This window comes from Pan paniscus, chromosome 6 (assembly GCF_029289425.2).
Source record: "Pan paniscus chromosome 6, NHGRI_mPanPan1-v2.0_pri, whole genome shotgun sequence".
In the NCBI taxonomy this organism is placed as follows: Eukaryota; Metazoa; Chordata; class Mammalia; order Primates; family Hominidae; genus Pan; species Pan paniscus.
The window spans coordinates 35,862,685-35,882,702 of NC_073255.2; the positions used below are offsets into that span (position 1 = coordinate 35,862,685).

A 20,018-nucleotide genomic window follows, 5' to 3' on the forward strand; every position below is an offset into this window, starting at 1 on the left:
ATTTATTCAGCATCGGCGAATCAATGATACCAGGGAGAAACTACTATGGGGTGAGTGTACCATTTTTATTTAATGCTGCTGTGAAGAGCCCTGGGGGCCAGTACTATTGTTCCCTGTGCAGATGAAGAAGCTGAAGCTCAGAGAGGCTGAGCCACTTACCCAAGCTCACAGAGCTGTGGCACAGCAGGGACTGGAGCCAGGCAGTCTGATATTTTAAGTTGCCTCTGTCCTGTAAGCACCACCATCCCCTTCCTGGTCTTTCTCCGGGGGCGGGGGGGGTCACATTGGAGGACATCCCGACAGGCACCCCAAAACTAGCTGACCCTCCCAGGCCTGGGCGGTAGGGGCAAAGAAGAGCCCAAGGAGGGTCTGAGACTTGCCTGGTAAGGAAGGCTTCTTGGAGGAGAGGGAAGACAGGCTCTGATACACAGGAAATCTTGAGGACCTAGGGAGAAGAAAGAAGGCTTTCTAGTCCTGGCTATGATGGAGAGACTGGAAAGAGGGTGGTGAGCCCAGGAGGCCCAGAGACAGAGGAGACGGGGATGACAGGGGGCTGAGGCCTCCACCTCAGCGCCCCCGACCCCCGCCGCTGGGATTTCCCGCCGCAGCTCCTGCTCCAGTCTGTGCTGCGGGTGGGGTCGGGTTGAGCAGCCCGGCGCCCCCCACCGCGCCCCCCACCGCACCGCCCTCGATCTAACCCCGCCCCCGGGCGCTCATTGGCCTGCAGCACCCCCTCCCCAGCCTGTGAAGTGAGCAGGGGGAGGCGGTGGTCGGTCGCCTCCCTCCAGCGCCCAGCCTGGCTTCGCGGCGGAGGCGGCGCCTCTCCCGCAGGACTGAGCCAAGCTGGACCGCCGCGCCGCGCGGGGCGGGCAAAGGGGGCGCTGCGCTCGGCCCCGGGCAGGGAGTGACGGCGGCGGCCGCGGCTCCGGGCGAGCGTGGTCCCCGCGTGCGCACACGCACACGCCGCCGCGCAGGGACACACGGACCCCGGCCGCCCGCGGCCACACAGGCGCGGAGACCCGGCTCGGCGCGCGCTCCTCGGCGCACACGCTCCCCATCCCCGCGCCGCGCGGGCCGCGGACTTGCAGGCTGCGCGTCCTTTGCGGAGTCTGCCCCGGCCCCACGGACAGGCCCCGCAGTGAGCAGGTAAGGGTCGCCCCGCCGCGGCTGCCCCTCCACGCCTCGGCCGTCTTCTCCCCGCTCCAGAACCTTCGCCCAGCCGGGACCTCGGATCCCCTCCTCTGGCTTGGCGGTCTCCGCCAGCCGCGACCTCCACCGACGGAGAGCGGGCGAGGGCCGGCGCCAGGCAAGCCTCCCAGATCTGAAATGAAGCCCCCTCCCGCCGCTGCGCCCTTCCTGCGCGTCAGGCTGACACCCCCCAACCCAAGTGTCTGGCGCTGCGCTCGGGGCGGCCGATCGCCGCAGACTGCCGGGGTGGGGGTCGACCTAGCTATCTCACGCCCCTCCTGATGCAGAGAAGGGAGACCAGGGGGGCAGGCAAGCCATGCGGCCGGAGGGACCCGGAGGGACATGCCTCCCTACCCTTAGGTGGACGGACGCACCTACGCGGATCGGGAAGGCAGGGCTGGAGGGTCCCCCGGGGCTAGGTACCGCAATCCGCACGGGGTTTGAGGGGTGGGCAAGAAATGTGCTAGGTGGGGGTTGGGGTAGGGGCCAGTGTAGAATGCCCCTCTGTGGTGACACATTCGGGATTGTTCAAAAGAGTGTCGTCTTCGTTTCCCGTGGCGCGGAGGGGCTGGGGTTGGGGATGCCAGGGCTTCGGTGGTCCCCAGAAGAAACGCCCTGCGGGGTCTGTGGGGAAACGCACCGGCCTTCCCAGGTTGAAGTGGGCCCGCTGAGACCCCTGCCTGCCGCTTTAGAGGCAGAAGCTCCTGCGGCAGCTGCGGGGGGCGGAGGCCACATTCTCGGCGGGACCTTGGCAGGTTAGGGGGCTCAGAAGGGACAGGGGAGCCAATGGATGCAACTAGACCCTCAGGAGGGAACCCAGCCGGAAGCCGATTGCATTTCACATGGAGCTGAGGAGCGGAGCCTCACCCCTGGATGGAGCTCAGCCCCCTTTTGGAAGATGGGGGTGGGGTGGTGGACACCTGCTAATTCTTCCGACCATTTTTATGTTTTTGAGTGCAGGTGCGTCAGACTCCCTTTATCTTCCCCAGCCTTACAATGTCCCGAAAAGCCCCCCTGGCCCTCTCCAAGACACAGCATTTGGCTCTTCCCATGAGCAGCCCTGGGGAGGAGTTGGGGGATGGGAAGGGGCTGGACGCAGCATGTGGAGGGCAACTTGCCCTGGGACTGCAGCTGGCCAGAGGCAGACAAGCATCCTGAAGGTCAAGCTAGAAGCTTTGAGTGGCGGTAGGATTCCCAAGAAGATGGAAAACTATGTTTGAGCCTTTGGGGGCAGGGGCAGCAGGCAGCACCCAGGTTTTCTCAGGAGACCCCAATTAAATGAGTTTGGTGCTGGGTACAAGTAGCACTGGTGGAGTCCCCAGTCCTAAGCTAAGTTCTGCTCCTCACTGACCTTGGGGAGGGCAGGCAGAGGCACCAGCTTGGACACAAGCCGAAATCTGAACATACAAATTGGAGGTGGAACACGCTGAGCAGGCCCTGGGCCAGCTCTTCCAACCAATCCATCAACAAGTGTGTGTGGGGTGACGATGGAGGCGGGCCTGATACTTCTCCTCTTTGGCCATGGGTGGTTCATGGGTGGTTGGGTGTCTGGGACAAGACCCCCAAAAGTCTGTTTGTCCCCATGTGTGGTGAGGGGAGGTGTCTGTGGGGAGCCTCTGAAAGGATCCCTCTCCTGCACTCTTGGGACTGATCTAAGCTAAGGGGTGCATTAAGTCCTGTTTTGTATAAGGTTCAGGCTGGCAGGGGGTTGATGGGAGAAACACTTTGGGACCCATGGCTTTTCACATGGCCACCTCTCTCTGTTGCGCATCAACTTTGGGACACTCCCTCAATTTGTGTCGAATAAATAAATACACACATGGGTATAGGTGGCTGAGAGGCTAGGAAAGCTAAGGCCACAGGGTGGCTTTTCTCTTGGGGACAGGGCTTAAGCTGGAGTGTCCCAGGTTGCTGCCCTCCCAGGGACAAGCATTTCATTGACCTGGGGCTGGCACTGATTAAGTGGAGGACATCTTGTGCTGTCTGCCACAGGGCAGAACCAAGGTGTGCCAAGTGCAGAGCCGGAGCTTAGCTCGGTGCCAGGAAGACCTTGCTTGCCTGAGACCCACTCACCATGGGGCTGACACTGGAGGTGACAATGAGTTTCCTGTCCTGGGCAGGTTTGTGAGCAGAGGGATGATGCCCCAGACAGGAGCTGCCAAGTGGCTTTCCACCCTGGAAGGCCTAGAGGCCTCAGAGACCCTCAGCCTTCCCTGAGGAGAGGAATCTGATTCCAGGGTCTGAATGAGTTGGGCTTAGTGGTCCAGCCGCCTGGCAAGATGGAGACTGGAAACTCCTCAGCTGCGACGTGTTTGTACCGAGCTCTGGATGCCGTCAGAGGCAAACGGTGACAGCCACCCCCACAGTGACACACAGAGAGGGAATGACACACAGCTGGGACGGCATATAGGCTTTCTATGACACCTGCCAGAGAGCTGGGGCACAATAGTGACAAGCAACACCAGAAAGACAAATGGACGTTGAGACACACCCTCTCACACAGATCTGGGCACACCCGGGGACTCAGAGATATTTGCCCAAAGATCACAAAGGTCTTCATTAATAAAAGTCCAGCTGAGTATTGAATTGAATGGAGGAAAGTGTGTGTGTGTGTGTGTGTGTGTGTGTGTGTGTGCGCGCGCACGTGTTGCATAAGCCTAGAACAAGGGTAGGCAACCTTTTTCTGTAAAGTGCCAGATAGCAATTATTTTACGCTTGTGTCCATACACAACTACTTAATTCCACTGTGTAGCCTACTGCAGCCTTAGATGATATGTAAACAAGTGAGCATGGCTCTGTTCTGATACATTTTATTTATGGACACTGAAATTTGAATTTCATACATTTTGCCTGTGTCGTGAAATATGATTCTTTTAATTCTTTCCAACCATTTAGAAATGTAAAAAGCATTCCTGGCTCACTGGCCGTACAAAAATAGGCTACAGGCTGGATCTGACTGGCTGGAAGGGGTTGCCAGCTCCTGCGATGTAAGGTTAGGAAAGATAAATAAATGGTCAGAGAGGTTGACGAAGGGAGGGGCTTAGCTCTGATAGCTGCAGATGCCTGATGGTACCTAGGATGCCTCGCTCCATTCTACGTGGAGCTCAGACTGCCCATCTGTTTAATGGGTCAGGCCTAGGAGAGGGTCCCTGCCTGGCCTCAGCACCCTCCCCCAGATTGGCCTCTGCTTTGTCCCTGTGATCGATTCCCCCACTCTAAAGACACCTGGAGACAACATTCAGGACTGAAAAACTGACTGCTGTCACTTGAGCTTGCCAAACAGTTCCTGAGCCCCCTTCACCATTCACCCTTTGTGTCCAAGTCTGTGCCCATCCTCATGGGTGGGGAAGCCACACGGAAACCTGGGCATGCCCCTCGTTTCTAGACAAGACTCGAAACTCACAATGAACATGATGAGACCTGAAACAGCTCAAAGGAGAGGGGCTCCTTATCTCAGGGCTAGGGCTTCTCAGTGGAGGGCAAGGTCATGAAGGGCAGGTGCTGCCTGAGTGGGCTTCCTGGAGGTGGTGGTGGGGGTTTGAGTTGGCCTTGGAGGATAGCTGGACACTCTCATCCCAGCTCTCCACAGACTCCATGCATTGCCTTAGCTGCCCTCATCTTTCCCTCCTGATCAATGGCCACTGCAGAGGGTTGGCTGAGACAAACATATATATATCCTTCCTAGGCACCTCTGAACTTCCCAGCTGCTGATCTAAGGCCTGTGGACTTGTGTAGTGAACCAGGTCCTGCCTTCTGTTTCTTCCTTTCTCTACTGCCTCCTCCTGAAATTTCCTTCCTGCCACCTGTGGTGGGGGTGGGCCAAGGAGACACTCCTCTCTCATTTTTCCGTGTCTCTGGATTCTGTCCCCCACTTTCCATCCCAACCGCCTTCCTGCTCAGCTTAGTCCCCCATCACCTCTACCCTAGATCCGGAAAAGGGCCTCAGGGTACATTTCTGCCTGCACTTTCCCCCTTCATCTCTGCTCCCCGGCCTTTGAAGGGATATTTTCTAAAGGAGAAGCTGATCACTCCACTCCATTGCTTAGAACTCTTCATTGCCCCACCCCTGTCTGGTGGAACAACCCTCCAGCTTCCACAGACTGGCACCAGCCCTCCACCCTCTCATCCACCTCATCACCTCCTGATATCTTGTTGTGCTCCTTGACACCCTGGAATCACCTTCCCAAATCCATCCAGGGGGCGCTCATCCAAGTTTTCTGGGCACTCGTGTGTCTTGCCTGTGCCAGGTGCTGTGGGCACACGCACGTCAGAGCTGGGCTCATGCTCACTTAGGAGAGGCTGAAGCTTAACCAGGGTCTGCACAAAGGGAAAGGCGCTCAGTGCAGAGCTACTCCTCCCCAAACCATACCCCCTGCCGGGTAGGTGCTCAGTGAACATTTTCCACAAGCTTGTGCCTCCCTCTGGCCAGGCTTCCTGTTCCCCTTCCTCCCCTCCCTCCTCTTATCCCCTCCATCCTTTCTCTTCCTACCTCCCTCTTCTCCCTGCATTTATCTTCTGCCTTCTTCCTCCCCCTCCTCTTACCTGGCCCAGGGAGTGCACTCCCTGACTCCTCCAGGTCAGGAGAGGTCCCTGCACTATCCAGTATGGAAGAGAACTCCTCTCAGGACCCTGGGAAGGACTCTGCAGCATGACCTTGGGGAAGTTTCCTGGTCTCCTAGGGCCTCAGAGCCTCACCAGTGAGATGGGATGATACTGCCAACGTGCACAGGTGCCCTAGCCTGGCCCTTCCTTGCTTTGGACCTGGTTCCCTACCCAAGCTTGTGCGAAATGCAGGGCATGAATGGGATCATCACTGGGGCCCCTCTGGTGGCCTGACTCCTGTCACCTTGTCACGCCTGCCATTGCCAGGAGGCCCCTGGCCCAGGAGTTTGTCTGTGCCCTTTATCAGCTCTGGTCTTCTTGAGGAGGAAAGAGGTTCTAGAGGGTTTCTCCTCCTTCCCTGCAGCAGCTTCTGTCCCTCCCTTTGAGGGGTGAGTGGGAGGGGGGCAGTGTTTCATCTTTCAGCCTTCTGTCCCTTGTTCCTGGCCCTAGGAGGGAGGGGAGGAAGTAGTGGCAGTCCAGCTCCCCTGTCATGAGTAAATGGAGCACGGGGAGAGCAGGGGAGGCGAGTGATGTTCTTAGCCTGGCCATCTCCTTTCTGGTATCCAGGCTTGTCCTGCCCTCTAATGGGGAGGGATGCTGAGTGGCCAGAAGATTCCAGTAGGAGGTGGCACAGATGGCCCCAGCCCCATGATGGGCAGATGAGAGTCCCAGGGCTGTGTGGCCCAAAGAAGAGGTGGGGTAGGCTGTCCACACACCCCTATGTGGGCTTATGTGAGGCAGAGGAGACTGTGCTGCTCTGGGCTGGTTGGGAAGGGCACAGGGACATCAGAGCTTCCCACTGTGGGCCTGGGCCAGACGCTGGAGTGGGGCAAGTGTCCATCTCAAGAGCAGAGTTGCCTTCAGCCAGGGGAAGCAGAAGGGCTCTGCCAGGCTTTGGACAGTACAGGGATGGCTGGAGGGTCTCTGAGTCCCCTCTGCACGGAGATGTGGAAAGTCTTTGAGCCCAGTGAGTCACCGCTCGCTCCCATGTGCTGACTGATGATGCTATCCTGTGTGTGCAGGGGCCACCACTTCCTGGTGCAGCGACTCAGAGGAGGACATGGCTGCTGTAGTCAGTTTCACTCCAGGTTCGGTGGCTGGGCTTATGAGGCCTGAGGAGGAAAGGGGAATGGTGTGCTATTGGGATCCCCCCGAATTCCCTTACAGTCCAGGTATCTGTAACACATCCCATTCCTGCCAGGCAAGCCTCCAGGCTCTATATTGTGTGACCTTGGAAAGTGTGTCGCCTTCTCTGGCCTCAGTTTCCCTATCTGCACCTTGGGAGGTGGGCTTTAAAGTCTATTTCAGGTCTGAAATGTTGTGTCTGTAACTAACTCTTCCTAAGGAGGAAACTAGATATAGATATGTGAATGGGTGTAGTGGCGGACCTGACCAGCCCCTGGAGGTGTGTGTGGGGGTCCCTACTAGGGTACCAGTGGACTCTGAACTGATCTTCATTTGACCAGTAAGAGAGGGCAGTGGAAGCATAGGGATGGAGTGCACCAACTTTGGAGCCAGACTGCTTGGGTTTACTTCCCAGCCCTACCAGGGACTTGCTGTGTGATTTTGGGGAAGTTGCTTAGCCTCTCTGTGTCAGTCACCTCTGCTATAGAATGAGCTAATGCTAGTAACTATTTCAGGCAGGTTAAATGAGTTAACACATGTTTATTGCTTGGAAGAGTGTCTGGCACATACTAAGTATTTAATAAATGTTAGCCATTAGTAAATAAAAGCACAGGAGGCCTGCTGTTCCCATTTTGATTGTGACACGGTGCTGTGGGGATGGAGGTGACAGCAACAGGGTACAAAAAGTCTGAACACAAAGTGGTGAGATAATAACAATAGTTAACACATGTATAGCCCTTACTGAGTGCCAGGCTATAGTATGTACTCTATAGTTTATTTGTATAAATTTGCTGATGCCTCACTGTAACATCTATGAGATAGACATTAATATTATTCCCATTTTTCAGATGATAAAAAGAAGGCACAGAGAAGTTAAGCAGTTTTCCCAAGCTCCTAGGGCAAAAACCTCTGGCAAAATGGTCCCAAGTCTGTCATACTAAATGCCAGGAGGTGACTTTAATCATCCTCAAAAACTATCTGCCCCAACAGAGTCTGGACCTAAGAGAGAGAGCCAGGGAATATGGAGTGACCTATTTTCCCATCCTGAGCCACTTTTGTGGCTGGGCTGAAATCAATCCTCAGGGAGGGGAGAGATCAACCCTGGGCTGCAGTGGTGGGGCCTGGCCTGTCCCTTGAGGGTGTCACTAGCAGCTTGGGAGAGTCTGGAGGAGGAGGAGCCACTGGCAGGGCTGGGGTGGCCAACAAGTGAGGGGACGCATCTCAGAGGGGCACTGCAGAGAAGCACTTGGTTTGGGGCAGGCAGCCTAAGTCTGTAAGCTCTGAGCGTTGTCCAGTGGGGGGCAGTGCAGGGTTGCGGTGGGGGCAGAAGTGCCTGGAGGGGCTGAAAGGATTACCGCCCAGAGAGGGGAGAGGCTGTGGGAGGTGATCCCTGAGGTCCCCAGTGGAGTCAAGGCCTGGGAGCTCCCAGGTTCTCTCTCTCCTCCTCTTTGCTGGCGGGGGCATCTGTGTCCAGTTGGGCAGGGGGTGGACTGTAATGGGTGTGGGGACCAAGAGAAGGTAACAGTGGGAATCAAGAACCCTGGGTCTAGTTCCAGAAGAGGCACCCTATTGAGAGTGCCCCAGCTCCCTTACCCTGGGTCACTGGGCTGGGGACACACTTGTCTCCTAGTAAGCAGCCTGGTGATGAAGCAGAGGGCTGGGGGTGGGTCGGGGCTGGGGCCTCTGCTGGAGCTTGTCTTCAGTCCACCGCAGCGACAGCTGAGAAGCTGCCCTTCCCACAGCAGGGGCGAGGCCCCTGCAAGTCTGGGCATCCCTGCATGTGTGCGTGCATGTACACACATGCGCATGTGTGCCTATACCTGCACCCATATCTGAATCCAAATATATCTTATTGCCTCTCTATAGCTGAATGCCTTTGCTGAGTGAGTGTGTGTAAGTGTGAATTGTTCTGTATATCTAGTCTGATATATGACATATCTGAATATCTGAATTGTCATGTGCTTATATCTGCACATATCTTTGTTCTGTGTGTGGTCCTCTATGTGTCTGTGAAGGAGTGTGTGTGTCTGTGAAGGAGTGTGTGTGTGTGGTGTGTGTGTGTGTGTGTGTGGTTGCCTGTCGGTCCCTGAAAGAATCTCCACCTTGTGTATCCCATCATGGGAGTTTGTATTGATACCTTCAAGTGGTGGCCCTGGGGATAAATGTCTCTCTTTGTCTCTGTAGGGTTGACATGTCTTTATGATCATCTCTGTGGACCTATTTCTGTGTATTTGTGTGTGTTTGTGTGTGTGAGAGAGAGAGAAAGAGAGAGAAACAGAATCAGAAATCCACCAGTCCTCATAACACAAACTCACTCTCTGTCTGTTTGCTGCCACCGGCTCCCCCACCCCACCAGAGCTGTTCAAAATCCTAGTTCCTCTGTGCCAGCTCCCTGGGTTCTAATAAAGGTTAAAATAGAGGCTTTATAATTCTAGCTATACACGAGCATCACCTGGAGAACTTTAAACAACACTGCTGCCCGAACCACAGCTGAGAGCTTCTGATTCATTTGGGCCGGGGTAGTTGTGGAAAGCTCTGATGACTCTAGTGGGCAGCCCAGGTTTCATACTGGGGTCAGAGGTTAGGGCTTTGCTGGGGAAGCAGTGAGTATCTGCTAGGGGGCAGCCCAGTCCTAACGGGGGTAGTGCTGCTGCCACCTCAAGGTGTTGCTGGGAGCAAGGAGCTCTGTTTTCACCTTTTTGGCCTGAGGTCGCGGAAGGTGCAGGGAATTGACACCTGATCTTGGAGGCTCTCTGCCTTGCAGGATCTGCCTGCAACACTCTGCTGGCCTAGAGAGATGGCCTGCAGCCTCTGTCACTGGTGCCAGACACTCCTCCCTCGCAGCCAGGCAAGTCAGGAGGGTTGTCTCTTTGCAGGCAGAGCCTTGGGTTCCCCAGGGCTGGTAGAAGTGACCAAGCCCTTTAGGGGCCACCAGTGCTAGGTCACGCCAGAGGCAGCCTGTGGCCACCAGGGACATGGCAAGCCCTGGGAGCTGGTACAGAGACGGAAGCCTGAGTGCCTGGTAGAGATGGTGCCTCAGGGTGCCTAGAAGTGCTGAGGCCAGTGCTTGCCCAGCCTGCCCTGTCCTCCCTGACCCACAGGAGGAGGCTGGGCCAGTGCTGCCATGGCTCCCAGGCTTCTCGGAGCATCTCTTGGGATATCTGAGGCCTCCCTCCCCATCTCTGCATAATATGGGGAGATGGGGGCTCCCTCTTTTTGAGCCTTCCTGCAGCTGGTTTTATTTCTGCTTTTTGGATGCCTGCTTATCTCCAGCTTAAGCTTGGAGAGGCCCTGTGGGAGGCAAGGAGAGAGGGAGGGGACGTGGTTAGGCAGAGAGTGAGGGACACAAAGGCCCCTGGGGTGCAGCAGCTCTGCCTGCTGGTGGGGGGTGTGCAAAGACTAATGGTTGGGATGCACATGTAGGATTTGCTTGGGCCCCCCATGGCCTCCCGGGCCAGGCACCTGTGGGTTAGCAGTGCCCTGATATGGGCCTACTCAATCTCTTTTATAATAATTTAATAGTAATAATAATTTTTAAATAACCGTAACCATCATACAGCTGAACTGGAGCCTATTTAGCAGTGCCTGTTGACGGATGCTTTGCTGTCCCATTTTTTATTGTTGATGCTATTTTAAAGGATGCTGTGGTGAATGTGCTTGCATATGCTTCTTTTTGTCCAATTGCAAATATTTATCAGATGCAGAATTGCTGTGTTGTAGGGTATATGTCGTAATGATCAATTTTAGAAGCAGAGTATACTCTTCCCCTGGGAGCGTGCTGGGCTCTTGCGGCCTCCTTTTTTGACTCCCTGTAACCTGTCTCTCTGGTCCCCACCAGTGGCCCCAGTCCTTGCAGGCCTGCCCTCTTGGAGCTCCTGCAGCTCTGAGGCCTGAGCACATGCTTCACCTGTCACCGTGTTTTCCGTGTCATGGTTTAAGACTTCATCCCGAAGATGAAGTAGAGTGAGGTAGGGCAAAAAGTGGGTGTAATTGTTAGGGTACCAGGCCAGGCAGCTGGAACAAAGAGGGCTTTTAAGGGGGTAAATTAGCTAGAAGGTGGTTTCCCTCTGGCGTAACAGTCTGGAGCTAGGTGGGCCTCCAGGCAGGCTGGGTGACTGGGCTCCACGAGGTTGCTTGGCGATCCTGCCTCCTCTTGCAGCATTGCTCCCTACCCACTCAGATACGGTTCACGTCCACACTGTCAAAGTGGGGTTTGTTATTTGGGAAGGGTTAAAGAGCAAGAGCAGAGATCATGCCATGCCCTCATGCACAGAGGGTGCAGATGGGGCCACATGCTGCCACTCACATTCCATAAGTGCTAATAACTTCATCATGTGCCCACACCTCCAAGCAAGAGATACCAGGAAATATCATCTCTAGGTGAGCATGCATGTGCCAGCTAAAACTTTGTCACTGTGGAGGAGGGGGAAAATGCAAAGGTTTGGGGAGGCAATCCCTCTGTTGCCAAGGAGAAAGCCATTCCAGACCATGCCAGGAGACTGGTGGAGCTGAGCCAGTGTGTGCCCACAGTATCGCCAGCACCTAGCACAGACTGAGTGCCTAGCACATGTTTGCAGGGCAGAAGAAGAAAGAGCAAGACGGATGCCGGCAGGGAGGTGGGGTTATCCTTGGAGGCTGAGAGCTGTGCTACAGGGAGCTGGGGGAATAAGGAAGGGAGGTGGTCTTGCCCCCGGCCACTGCACTGGGCTCACAGGATTCACACCTTTCCTTCCTCTCTAGCCCAGAGACACATTGGGGCTGACCTGCCGCTGCTGTCAGTGGGAGGCCAGTGGTGCTGGCCAAGAAGTGTCATGGCTGGTGTCGTGCACGTTTCCCTGGCTGCTCTCCTCCTGCTGCCTATGGTAAGGGCCCAGGAACATCTCTCTGGGAGCCCCAGGCTCACCTGAGCCCCCGCTCCAGAGAACTCATGTTTTTTCTGTGCCCTCAGCTCAGCTCTTCATCTGGCTGGTATTTCTGCCAACACCACCACTGGGCCACCCAGTGCCTTTGTGTGAATCAGAAAAGACATGCCTTCCTCAAGACCCTGTACTGATTTGACCAGAAATGATCACAAAATTTACAAATCTTTATGATGGTAATGTGTGGCAACCTTTAGAGTTGCACAGTACACAACCTGCTCAACTGAATGCAGGAGCCCTGGTCAGGGCTGCAGAAGCCTCTTTCAATTTTCTCGTCACCAGCCCACAATGCCCTGCCAGGATAGAACTCAGAAGCCTGCCCCCTGCTCAGGTCTCTCCCTGAGTGAAGGTGGGGATGGGGAGTGAGCAGAGGAGGACCCCCAGGTTTTGGTCCCGCCACTCTACCTGAGAGTTCAGAGTAGCAGTGTGTGAGGCTGTCCTCAGAACCCTGGGTACCAGTCCTGCCTCTGGCCTGACTCACTGTGTGGCCATAGACAAGCCTGTCCCTTTCCCTGAGAACTGCCTGCACATCTGTGAATAGTAGGGATTGGACTGTGTCCCCAAAAATGGCCCTTGGCAACTCAAATGCCTTGTGACTGCCTCCACACTTGCTGACATCCCCCTGGGAACCATCCCTGCCCTGGGGTTTTGAGTTAAAGGGACGGCATTTGGGAGCAGCTGTCATGATAGCAGTGCATGGGCTGTGAAGTTACTTGGTCCTGAACTTGAAGCCCATATCTGCTATTAACCAGTGGTATAACTTTGGGCTGGAGTTTCTTAACCTCTCTGAGCCCCAGTTTCTCCTTCTGTAAATAAGGGTGGCGAGTAGGCCCCACTAAATGGCAGCACTGCTCCTTAGCCTGCAGCTGCTGGGGGCACTTTCTTCCTGAGTCCCTGGAGAAGAGAGAAAATGAGCTTTCTCAGCCTGACTTCTCCCCTACCACTTGTTTTCTCCTCTAAACTGCAGTAGTAGCCTCGTGGCTGCTGGAGTCAGGCCTCCTGGGTTCGAATCCTGGCTTTTCAGCCTACTGAGCCATATGACTTTGAGCAAGTGACTTAACATCTCTGTACTTAAGTTTCCACATCAGTAAAATGGAAAATGATAAAAATAGTACTTCATAGTACTCTCCAGATCCATACACACACACACATATGACACTCAGAATAATGCATGCACAGAGTGAAGTGCTATATGCGTTTGCTAATATTATTATAAGATGTGGAAACTGAGACCCCAGGAGGGAGTGGGACCTGTCCAAAGCCACACATTGAGTTGGTGACTGAGAAGAGCCCTTATGGTATCTCTCAAGGTGAATGTCAGGGCCCCTGCTGGCCCTGACATCTCTTGTCACCCTCCTCTCTGCTTCTGCTCCCCACTCCCCCCAAGACACTGCCCCTGGGGCTTTGGTAGGAGAGCTTACAGATGGGCCTCCTACCCGCTCCCACCATCCATCCTGTGTTCTCCTACAGGCCCCTGCCATGCATTCTGACTGCATCTTCAGGAAGGAGCAAGCCATGTGCCTGGAGAAGATCCAGAGGGCCAATGAGCTGATGGGTTTCAATGATTCCTCTCCAGGTGAGCGGGGCAGCAGGGAGCATGCCACATCCCCAGTGCCAGCTTTTAGAACTGTTTTCCTGTGCTCAGGCTCGGCCAGTGAGTGGTCAAGGGTATGGGTTTCTGGGGACTTCAGAAGGCCCTCGAGAATACTGATGTCCTGGATCTGCTCTGGGCAATGATGCTGGGGTTGCTCTCCTCAAGGCTGATGTGGTCTGGATGCCTCACAGCTGTTCTGGGTGACTGGACATGGCTGCCTTCTCTCCCACAGGAGCTGGGATAGCACTGGTGCCTGAGCTGGGCAGTGGCTGTCAAGAGCTTGTTAGCAGGCAGCATGGGCCTGGTGGCAGCAGGGACACAGCTATTGCCTGTGGCTGAGCTGTACAGCACTTGGTCAACCCAGGGCAGGAAACGTGGGGTCCTTTCCCACCTCTTCTGCTCATTGCATCAGAAGCCAGAGAAGGAAGCAGCAGCAGGAACTTCAGTCTTGGAGACTTGGGTACAACGCTTCTCCTGGGGCTGCATTTGAGGAGGGTCCTGCTTCCCTCCACTGGAGGAAGCACACATTGCAGGACATTGAGCGTTCTTAGCCTCTCCCTCTAAATGCCCATAACGTCCCCGATCCCAATGACAACCACAAAATGCCTCCCAAGATTTCAAATGTCCCAAGGGAGTGGCACGATCCCTGGTAAGAACCAGTGGCCCCATCGAACCCCTCTCCTAACTCTCCATTGTGCAGATGGGAAGCTAAGGCTCACAGAGCAAAGGCGCCCTCAGCTCTTGGCCTCAGGGGAAGTTGGGGATTTAGGGGAGGGGGCATCACAGAGGCCTCTCCAACCTCACTTTTGCCTTAATCGTTGAAGGACTGGCTCCGTGCTGCCTAAGGGTAGGGCTCTCTGCTCAGGCTGGAGGGATTCATTTTCCTTCTGGATCCTCCTGGCTCCTCTGAGCACCATGTATTTAAGCACTTGATTAATCTGCAGCCCAGTTAAATGGAATGGTCCCACTGGACGGAGCTCCCCAGCCAGTTGCTTCTCAGTGAGCATTAACTGGTGAGGGAGCTTCTCTGGACCGTGCCGGCCTTTGCCTCCGCTGAGCTCTTGCTCAGCCCTAACCAAGGTTGAACGTGGATTTGGGGCCCCACCAGTGAGGGAAACTGAGGCAGGGGACCCAGCAGGGCACACAGTTGGAGGAGACCCAAAGAATATCCCAAGAATATCTGGTCCAAGTCTCTGTTTGGAGGATGGGACTGCCGAGCCCTGAGGGCAGGGATGGTGTGGATCACATGGAGGATCAGGCTGAGGTGGGTCTGGAACCCAGGTGTCCTGCTCCCAACCCAGGGTCATTGTTCCTGCATTGCGTGTCTCAGATACATTTGGGGTTGAGCGACAAAATCATCCAGGAGGGAAGAATAAAGGCAGGGGCTGGGGTGGGACAGGGACCTCGGTGTAAGCTGTGTGCAGTTTAATTGCACACCTGCTTGTTGAACTCTGGGCTGAGAGGGCAAGACAGGCCTGTCCACAGGGATGTCGTGGCAGAGACAAGGGAGATGGATGCCAGGCTGGAAATACAGCATCCCTGGAAGGGCCAGGCCAGTCCTGGGGAGGAGGTCTCACCTGCAGGTGTCCTCAGGAGAGGAAGAGATGAGTTCTTTGTGGGAAGGATTCATATATTGAAACTGGATCCTTGCTTCTTAAACCTGGCTGCACATCTGAATCACTGGGGAACTTTCAGAAAAACGTACTCCAGCCACAATCCAAACCAATTAAATCAGAAGCTTGGGTCCGTCGTAGTCACCATAGTTTTTAAAAGCTCCCCAGGCAATTCTAATGAGAAGCTGGTGCTGAGAACCCTTGAGCTAGGCCCAAGGGATAAGTAGGCATTTGAAGGTGGTGGAGAATTGAGGGACAGACGAATGGGTGAACACTGTAGGCTGAGGAATCCACAAGAGGCAGGAGCCTGGTGTTTTTGGCAGTAGTGAGTAACCTCCTATATTTGGAACTCAGTATTGGAGCAGATGGGTTGGGCTATTGAGGGGGCATGGCTGAGGGCCCAGGGAGCAGATATTGTGTATTTCATGTCATCTCCACTGGAGATGAAGGTGGGGGAAAACAGTGGCCGGCTCCCACTGAGCTGGCATCTCTGCAACTGCCCCAGGGGCTCCACTTGTGCCCTCTCAGGGACCTTGTGAGTCAGGGCTGGCCATAGGAGGTCAGGGTGTGAAGGATTCTCCAAGAAGTGAGTGAATAGGTCTCCTTTAACCCTGTCCAGATGGGAGAGGAGGCTGCACCCTCTCACGATCTGCTAAGGAGAGGGTCCCTCATCTATCCCTACTCGTCCCCTCCCTTGAATCATAGGGTGGGGCTTTATAAAACAGAGCTGAGCTAATTAAGCAGAAGCAAAGGGCAGCCATTAGGTGGGAAAGGGGAAAAGAGTAAAGGCCCAGTTGGACCACCAACTCCATGGCCCTTTCCTGCTCTGGGCCTCAGGAGCTTCTCTTTTAAAATGAGTGGGGTGGGGTGGATCATGTTAATAGCCAGACCCTCTATAGACTTCCTGTGTGCCAGGCTCTGTGCCAGCACTTCATTCTATCACCACAGCAGCTGGAGGGTGGGGGTGGGTCTCTTATGACCCCTATTTTATAGATAAGTGAACTGAGGCACAAGGAGGTACTTTGCTTAAGGACATAGTCCATTAAGAGGCAGAGGCAGCCTGTACCCTCAACTGCCGGGATGCACCACCTCTAAAGAGTGACATGCTCTGGGTCCCAGCCCCCCCTCGGGCGCAGCACCAGCCATGGGATCTATGAAGGGCCCTTAACACCTTAATTTTCATGTCTGAAAAATGGAGGAAAAACGATACCTACCACATAGGATTATTGCATTAAGTGATAAAAGCCTGTGAGAAGTGCTAAGGACAGCGTATGGCATTTGCTAAGCACTTAACTAAGACACTGTAGTTATTAGGAGCTGTCATCTTGGAGTGTTGGGGGTTTCCAGGGCTCCCACCTTCTGCTAGATCCCCGTTCTTCTGGGGAGTAGAGAGACATCTCTAGGAAGCAGGTCAGTGCCACTTGGAACAATCCTGGAAGCCTCTCTGGAAGAGCAGGGGAGAAGTTAGGGAGCAGATCTGGGCTTCAGAGGGCAGATGGAGAGTACAGGAAGGTGGAGAGAAGCGTTCCGCTGGGGAAGGGTGGAAAGGGAGCAGTGAGTAAGGTGGGTGGGCACTGTAACAGCCAGCACTTCAAGGCGGGCACTGGGTTCTCTGTCTCTCTCTCTCTCTCTCAGACACGCACGCATGTGCACACACACACACACACGCACAAGAACGCATTTAACCCTCACCAGCCTATGGGCTGGGTAGAGTTTTACCCCCACTTAACAGATGAGGCTGCTTAGACACAGAGACGTTAGGTTGCTTGTCTCTTACCTAGTAAACCCCTCAGCCGGGAAGGTGGAGCCAAGGTGTGCATGTGGATGGTTCTGAAGTCCGTGCCTTCACCCCTGGGCTGCATTTGCTGCTCAGAAGAGGAGTGAGGAGACGCCCTGGCCCTCAGCTTTCCCCTTGTCAGGGTGAAAGGTCATACAGCAGAGGCAGTTGCAATGAGGCTGGAAAGAGGCCTTGGGAGACAGGGACCCTGAAATGTGCTCCAGATCCACCCTTTTCTTAGCTATGAAAAGGCCAAAGGGTGTTTGTGTTTCTAAGGCCCAGGAGAGAATGAGGTCTCGGCCTCTAATGACTTGCTTGGGAAGGAGAGGGGCAGGCCAGGGTGAGGGGAGGCCCCTGGGGAAGCTGTCCTGAGAAGCAGTGTCCATCTTGCTCACTTTGAGGCTGTTGTCTGAAGAGCTTGCCCTGCAGGCTGAGGTTGGGGGACTCCCCTCAAGGGGCCTCAAGTTCAGGGATAGCATTGACCTTGCTGTCACTCACCAGGGGAGGCCTTACTTTTCCCCCATTGCACCTTCAAGAACCTCTGGCCTGCTCTTAGGGGTACCCTGGCTGGAGCGGGGCTTCTTGGCTCCAAATTAAACACACTTGTGAAAGATGGGCCTCTACCCCTCTCATCATACCTGCAGCACTGTAGAGCTCCCAGGAGCATTTAAAGGTGCTGATGTCCAGGCCCCTCTCCAGACCAAAGTCCTCAGCATTTGGGTCGGGGGGGTCCATGCAGATCTGTGTTAAAAGCCTCCAGGTGATTCTAAAGTGTACCCAGGTCTGAGAACCACTGGCCAGAGCACAGCATCCACCAGGGTACTCAAGTGATCTCAGGCAGAGAGCAGCCCCTCAGGGCCCAGATAAACCAGGCTGGGGAGCTCACTACTAGCTGAGTCAAATCTGAGCGTACCAAAGAATCGACATCTGTGCGTTGTGTTATTAATCCGTGCCAGTCCTCCTGCTGCATTTCTTTCCTGCACCTTCCCTGCCCGGGTGGTCCCCAAGCACACACGCCATGCACAGAATGCTGGCCAAAGGTCAGCTGATGTCCTTGAAACACACTTGAAAAAGGAAACCTGGCAGCTTGTTCCAATGCCTGTTGAGTGTAAACTCACAACAGTGTCTTTTATCTAGGTTTAATATACTTGTATATATTTTGTGTGTCTCTCATAATTTTTTAAATCTAGTAATATGAGTCAATTGGAACAAGAGCCCTGATCTGTTAGTTGAATTATGTCTGTGGCACTGTGTGTGTGGCTGGGGGGCTCCAGGGGGATCCAGGAAAGTACTTGTTTCCTTCAAGCCCCTGCTCCTCACTGGTCCTGGGACCTCTACCCTAAAGAGAACCTAGGATGGTGCTGTGCAGAGTGGCCTTCAGAGTGGTAGCCAGGAGACAGATGCACTGAGGGGAGGCACCCATGGTAGCAGGCAGCTTAATGGGGGTGAAAAATAGAGCCCAGAGAGGTGGCCGTGGGGAGTGAAAGCAAGCTTGCAGCCTGCCTTGCATTGTTTGCAAAATCCTTCGCATGTTTTAAAGGTGTTTATTGAGGAGAGGAGGGGGTTTGGAGACATAGTCATTTTGTCCCTCGTTCCAAACCCCCAAATGCTAATGGGATTTGAGCCAATACCAAGTTGGCTCTGTCATATGATGCCCACAGAGGCTGAGGCCAGAGGTGGTGGTCATTGGCCAACCACACTGGGGGCCAGAGCCAGCTCTGGGGTGGGACCCAGGTCTGTTATCTCAGACAGGGAGTGCCCTTTCTCCCACAGTGCTCTTGTGACCAGAAGGGAGGGACAAAGGACGCCTGTACCTGGGAATTGGCATCTCCAGGCCACACAGCCCCCAGGCTCCGTTCCTTCTGCAGTCTGCCTGCCCAGAATGAGACCAGCGAGCATCTCCTCTTTGCAGGGCTGCAGGTTTTCATCAGCCCAGAAACCTTCCCTGCATCTAAGCAGGGTTGGTCGGTGTGGTCCTCCATGGGGGTCCCCACACTCTAGTGGAGGAGGAAGAGGAGGCCTGTGGTGGCCATGGCAGAGGCAGCAGAGAGCAGACTTGGAGGGAGGAGGGAAAGGCCTGCTCATTGCTATTCTGACCTGGTCTCAGAGGCCTGCCCAGGGCACCAAATGCCTTGAACCAGTCCTCTCTACCTTCAATAGAGGGGAGAGGCCAAGAGGAGGGAAGCACATCAGGGCTGGGCCCAGGCTTCCCCATCCTTAGAGCAGGAGGAGCTTCTTGTCTGGGCCTCTCAGCTGCTCTGAGACTCAAAAGGCATCAAGCCTGAGGAAAGGGTGGTGTCTGCAGGGACCCTCATGCTGAGGAACTTATACGCTGTCTGACACAGGGTGTCACTTCTATCCAAACTTGTGTCTTCGTGAAGTCTGGTCATTCTAAAACTTGAATATCAGATCTTCTGTTAAAACACAGATTGCTGGGGCCACCCCCAGAAGTTTCTGATTCAGTAGATCTGGATGAGGCCTGAGCATCTGCATTTCCAGCAAGTTCCCAGGTGGTGTTGCCGGTCTGTGGTCCATATCTTGAGAATCACTGACTTCCAAAGGGGAGGGTGGCATCTTTAGTCCTATGCCACCCCCAGCACTCAGCTCACAGTGGGATCCTCATTTCATGGAACAGAAACATTGGCCGTAAAGTAAATTTTGGTAAATTGAATTGTTTTTACCCTTAGATTGCATGCTAAAATGGGGACCTTGTTCTAACAATACCTGGGCATCCTCAGGTGGCTTCTCAAAGGGAGGACCACAGCTTTGCCTGAGTCTCTTTGGTGCCCTGCTCTATGGAGTTTTGAACACTGTGGAACTGGACAAAATCATCACCATGACAACCCAGGATTAGCTCCTTATTTTGTTCCAGACAAAAGCTAATAGCTTATGCGTTCTCTTTCGGTCGCTCTGCCTGAGTGGATCCCTTTCCTCCTGCTCTCACACTTCACTGCCACTCCTGGGCACTTTATAAGGTCTTAGGTGGAAGCAGCTAGGGAGAGTGTACACAGCACTCCCCGACCCACCCCTGGGCCTGAATTCCTCTCCCCATGTCCCCCAATGGGGGCCTATACACAGATGGAGCCACGAGGCTTGGAGTGCTGTCAGGAGTGGAGAGGTCTCACAGAGAACAGGATCTGTTCTCATTTTCAACCTCTGGAGGAGGAAGTGGAGGACGGGAACTTGGCCTGGGCTGCACT

At 54.6% G+C, this 20,018-nt stretch overlaps 1 protein-coding gene across 11 annotated transcripts in view; it reads left to right on the top strand.

Moving 5' to 3' along the window:
• Positions 1–20,018, top strand: part of ADCYAP1R1 (ADCYAP receptor type I) — a 127,022-nt gene that overhangs the window by 67,480 nt on the left and 39,524 nt on the right. For 7 of the 11 annotated variants that reach the window (XM_034963883.3, XM_008958905.4, XM_055115821.2 and 4 more), the window contains 2 exons: positions 11,656–11,777; positions 13,305–13,410. The exons of 1 other annotated variant lie outside the window; for it this stretch is intronic. In XM_034963883.3, the coding sequence (XP_034819774.1) occupies positions 11,727–11,777; positions 13,305–13,410 (157 nt within the window). In that variant the 5' untranslated portion in view covers positions 11,656–11,726. Of the gene's footprint in view, positions 1–883; positions 1,147–11,655; positions 11,778–13,304; positions 13,411–20,018 lie in introns of those variants that run through there. 3 more of the 11 variants (XM_034963885.3, XM_034963886.3, XM_003833389.5) reach the window with 2 other exon arrangements.